We start from the raw sequence: 5,111 nt of genomic DNA on the forward strand, positions 1-5,111 counted from the left end.
AATGGTCTGATTTTTCAAATATTCTCATTAAATGCAACCAATCGCCAAAACGCATTATAAAAGGGGGCTTCATCCTTCTTCATCAAAACACACTTCAAATATTTTTTTCTCTCTCTAAGCTCGAATCCTCAAAACTCTCTCACTCTCTGTTCAGATCCTCTCTTGAAAATGAATGCTGAAATGAGAAACACCATTATCGTCGACTTCTATAAAGTGTTGAATTCTAGGTTTCAAGAAACCATCTTCTCACCAATCCAAGAATCTGGGTTGCAATAGTTTCTCGAGGGTTCAGACATCATCCTCGAAGAGGAGGTGTATGAATTTTTAAATAATGGGCACATACTTGATGATGGCAGCATAAGGACCATCATTGACAGAAAATTCCTTCGGCTCACTGAGGAGCACTTTGCATACTTTTTCGAACTTCTAACTGAAGGATTTTCGGATTTTCCAACGCTGCACTTTCCGGCCAAAAAAGACTATGCCTTCATCTTTTCCAGCTCCATTCATCCGGTTGATGAATACGGTGAAAATGATGACCTTGCACCCCAATACCAAGTCTTTCATGACTTGGTCCAGCGGTCTATCATGGGCCGAATGCCCAACCAAAACTACAATCGGGAGGCTTTCGACATCATGATAGCCATCGTCAGACAATCGCCCATAAACTGGGCTTCATATCTCTTCAATAATTTGAAGAAACTTGTTTCATCTCAAAGGGGAAGGATCGGTTTCGCTCCCCAAATAAGCCGATTCCTGCAAGTTCATTGTTCCAACCATGGACCCGGTGTTCCTGTCGGACCGGCCAACACCATGACTCGACCCATGCTGAACATTTTAAAACCAAACGGGATTCTAAAGGTAATGTGGAAAAGTATAAAGCACGTCTTGTGGCTAAAGGTTTTACTCAAAAATACGGGATTGATTATAAAGAGACTTTTTCTCCGGTTTCAACTAAAGACTCTTTTAGAACAATCATGGCACTCGTTGCACATTTTGATATGGAGCTATATCAGATGGATTTAAAGACAACATTTCTCAATGGAGAAATTGATGAAACAATTTATATGGTGCAACCAGAAAACTTTATGTTAGAAGATTCAAGGAATATGGTTTGCAAATTAAAGAAATCCATCTATGGGCTCAAACAAGCGTCTCGTCAGTGGTACCATAAATTACATGAGGTAATTATCTCATTTGGTTTTGGAAAGAATTTAATTGATGATTGTGTGTATCACAAATTCAGTGGGAGTAAACATATATATCTAATTTTATATGTTGATGATATTTTTCTTGCCTCAAATGATATAGGCTTATTGCACCAAATTAAGACTTTTCTGTCAAGAAATTTCGAGATGAAAGATCTTGGTGAGGCATTATTTGTATTAGGGATCCAAATACATCGAGATCGTTCTCGAGGAATTCTTGGATTGTCATAGATGAGCTATATCGATAAAGTACTTAAAAGATATGGCATGCAAGATTGTAAATTAGGAAATACCCCGGTCGCTAAGGGAGACAAATTTAATCTTCAACAATGCCCTAAAGGAAATTTGGAAATTCAAGAAATGCATAAGATTCCATATGCTTTGGCAGTTGGAAGTCTAATGTATACTCAAGTTTATACGCGTCCAGATATTGCGTACATAGTTGGCGTATTAGGAAGATATTTAAGCAACCCAGGTTTGGATCACTGGGAGGCAACTCAAAGGGTTATGAGATATCTAAAGAGAACTAGAAGTTACATGATCACATATCGGAGGTCGGATAATCTTGAGATCATTGGGTATTCTGACTCTGATTTTGCAGGATGCCAAGATAGTTTAAGATCCACTTCGGACTATGCATTCTTGTTGGCTGGTGGAGCGATCTCTTAGAAGAGTTCCAAACAGGGACTTACAGCTTCCTCCACTATAGAAGCAGAGTTTGTAGCATGTTATGAGGCATCAAATCATGCAATATGGCTAAAGAATTTTGTCATTGAGCTGCGTATTTTGAAAGGGATTGAAAGACCTCATAGGTTATTTTGTGATAATAATTCACCTGTGTTATATTCGAATTATAATAGGAGCTCGACTAAGTCAAAACATATCGATATAAAGTTCCTAGTTGTGAAGTAAATGGTACAAAGTGGTCAAATTTCTATAGAACACTTGGGTGCAAACTCCATGATAGCTGATCCCTTGACAAAGGGTCTGCCGCCTAATGTCTTTCATGAACACACTACTAACATGGGTGTTTTAGAGATGGATGATCTCTAGGTTAAGTGTGAGTTTGTAAATTCAGTTTTCTTTCAGTTTGTTTTATGGATATTTATGTAATTCAGTTTCTGATCAGATAAAGTATTGTACAGTTTATTGCATTTTGTACAATAAAGTTAAAGTTTGATCTCACTAAAGTTAAGGTAGGACCAGTTGAAAATTGACATGAATAGATCACCTTGCATGTAATTTTTCATGCCACAAATTCATGATTAATCTATGTCATTTAGTCATATTGATATTTGTGACCATTAAAGGTTTAGTTGTGATTGATACAACGAAGACCGCCTTGATCCTTGTTAATATGATTAATGGACGAGATTGTTAATGTTCTCGAAATCGATGACAATACTGTGCACAATAAGGATATATTATTCATTTTTTAAATATATATGTCCAGTGGGAGATTGTAAAAATTTAAAGGGACATTTATATATTTAAATGGATATATATGGTCATTGATTATAATAAGTCAATATTATGTGATCTAAGAATGTTTGAGATTTGACTTAAGGACGTTATTGTTATGAATGTTAAATTGTGGATATCTTGCGGTATTTCTAATTCGATGAGGGGCCAAATTAGAAATTAGCGTAATGAGGCAGTTATGACGGTTATGGTCCTCAAAAGGCAGAAGAAATTATAAAAGGGAGGTTGGTTGATAAAAAATGTGAACGAACTTATTTTTATCACACGCTCTCTCTCTCTCTGAATCCCCATAATCGGAGAAATAAGGCTAAATGATTTCTTTCCTTTTGGAAGACCATCTCATCTAATCATGTCTAAGGATCCAGGTATATATATTCCGTTTTTGACTTTCATATCTCAGGAACAAGAATGAAGATCTAGGGTATTATAGTTTATAATTTAAGTTTATTATGGAATTATTTTAATTAATTCTAACATTTTCTTCAGACAATTAATACATCTTCAAGAACCATTTGTGAGTTTTTAAATGAGGTGCTTTCTTATGTTAGGATGACCTCACTCCCATATTTTGATATGTCTTGGTGTAGTAATATGACGTTGACTTTCATTGACTCAATTTTGAACTACCTAGTTTGACTAGATTTTCATTCTTTTGCCCTTTTGAAGCCTTCTAAACAAAATTTCAAACGACAATATAATATACTAATTTTTTTTAAATCGGTTAATCTAAAAGTATCAGGTCTCCTAAATTCTGATATTTTATAAAAAAAATTTGCGTTGTATGCAAAAACATGCTTTAAAATGGTTATTCGGTACATTTTGCACAATATACTTAAAATTCATTATTTTTTAAACTTGTCAATCTGAAGGTGTTCAATCATCTAAATTCTATTTTAAAAGATCCATTTCTAGCCAGAATTAAAAAGTGTTTCTAATTTTTATTCTCCCGGTTCAAAAATCAAGTATGATCATCATACTAGATTGGGCATAATTTTTTATTTTGGTGTGTGAAAATAAGGTGTGTACAAACTTAATTATTCATCGGCTAAGAAAGTATGTTGGGAACTAACATGGGTCACCAGAAGATTGAGACAATAATGCAAGAACAGCCCATCAAGTTAGTATCAAGATTAGACCATTTACATTTCAAATTCCAACGAACTTTATTACCATCTATGATAGCTAAATTGATGATGATGATATCTGAATATTACATATCATACACGATACCTAAATCCATAAAAGGAAATGTAGTTGTATACTTCATAGTCGACCAACCCATCAATATCAATCAATAAAATGAACCCGATTTTCAAAGGAGCATACGAAAAATAAGGCTACGAAATTGAGATTTTACTAGTTGACCCTAAAGGTGCCTATAACCCAATATACAAAACATGAATACCCCATTATAAATAATGAGGACGAATATAAAGCATGTCTTTTAAGTCTCAAATTGGCATATGAACGAGGGGCAACCAAGTTAGAAGTGATATGTGAATCTAATTTGGATATATCCAAAGCCAATGGAGTTTGGCAAGTAAAAGAGGAAAATTTAAAACCCTACCATGCTAATCTAACTAACCTAATGAACAAATTTGACCAAGTTACATTTGTCCATGCGCTAAGAAGCCAAATTTGACCAAGTTACATTTGGCCATGATTCAAATTCCTAAATAAAGGAATGTTAAACCTCTTAAAATCCGACAAAAGAAAAAACCTACTTTAAAAATTGGAATGGTTACTTCTTGTGAAACATCTATCAAACCATGGTATGATATCCTCCAAAATACATTGAATATGGAGAATACTCATCACAATTCTAAGCAAAAGAACGACGAGTGTTGCACCAATATTTCACTAATTATTCTTGGATATCATAAAAAATTTATATACGATCATTTGATGGTCAAAACATACTCTATGAAGACGGTCCTAATTCAAGGAATCATACAAGAAGTAGACATACGAGTGTGTGACTCACACATGAATTACCTTTATATTCTAATTTTCTCAGGCTTCCTCTTCCCTGAGCTTGAATAAAAAATTAAAGTAGAAGCTCCTTCCCATTGATTGTCTCCTAACAAGCCAATATAAATCTTAAGATTCAAGCAAGGTGCTTTTCAAACGGATTTATCTCAAGCCCGATGTAAGATGGAACTAGCCAAACTCTAAACCATTTTGTCAACAAAGGCATTTTCTCATCTTAGATAGAGGTCAGGTACAAGAAAATCAAGTCAAACAAAGATGTTCTCGCTTGGTCGTACAAGAATATGCATGGAATTGATCCTTAGATCATTCAACATCACATATCGATGTATCAGGACGCTATTCTAGTAAAATAAAAGCTCCGGAGAATGAGAACCGATATTGTTTAGTAGGTTACATAATAAGTCCAAAAGCAACTCGACATAGGATTCC

At 34.6% G+C, this 5,111-nt stretch overlaps 1 protein-coding gene across 1 annotated transcript; it reads left to right on the forward strand.

Moving 5' to 3' along the window:
* The first annotated feature begins 1,439 nt into the window (after positions 1-1,439).
* LOC124935059 (secreted RxLR effector protein 161-like) lies at positions 1,440-1,877 on the forward strand. Its single transcript, XM_047475522.1, has one exon. The coding sequence runs from the start codon at positions 1,440-1,442 to the stop codon at positions 1,875-1,877; it is 438 nt and encodes a 145-aa protein (XP_047331478.1).
* Positions 1,878-5,111: the final 3,234 nt, after the last annotated feature.

The sequence above is a fragment of the Impatiens glandulifera genome, chromosome 4 (assembly GCF_907164915.1).
Source record: "Impatiens glandulifera chromosome 4, dImpGla2.1, whole genome shotgun sequence".
Classification (NCBI taxonomy): domain Eukaryota; kingdom Viridiplantae; phylum Streptophyta; class Magnoliopsida; order Ericales; family Balsaminaceae; genus Impatiens; species Impatiens glandulifera.

Excerpts from the sequence above, each read along its gene's own strand:
- LOC124935059 (XM_047475522.1), top strand. The coding sequence starts at position 1,440 with ATGAGCTATATCGATAAAGTACTTAAAAGATATGGCATGCAAGATTGT.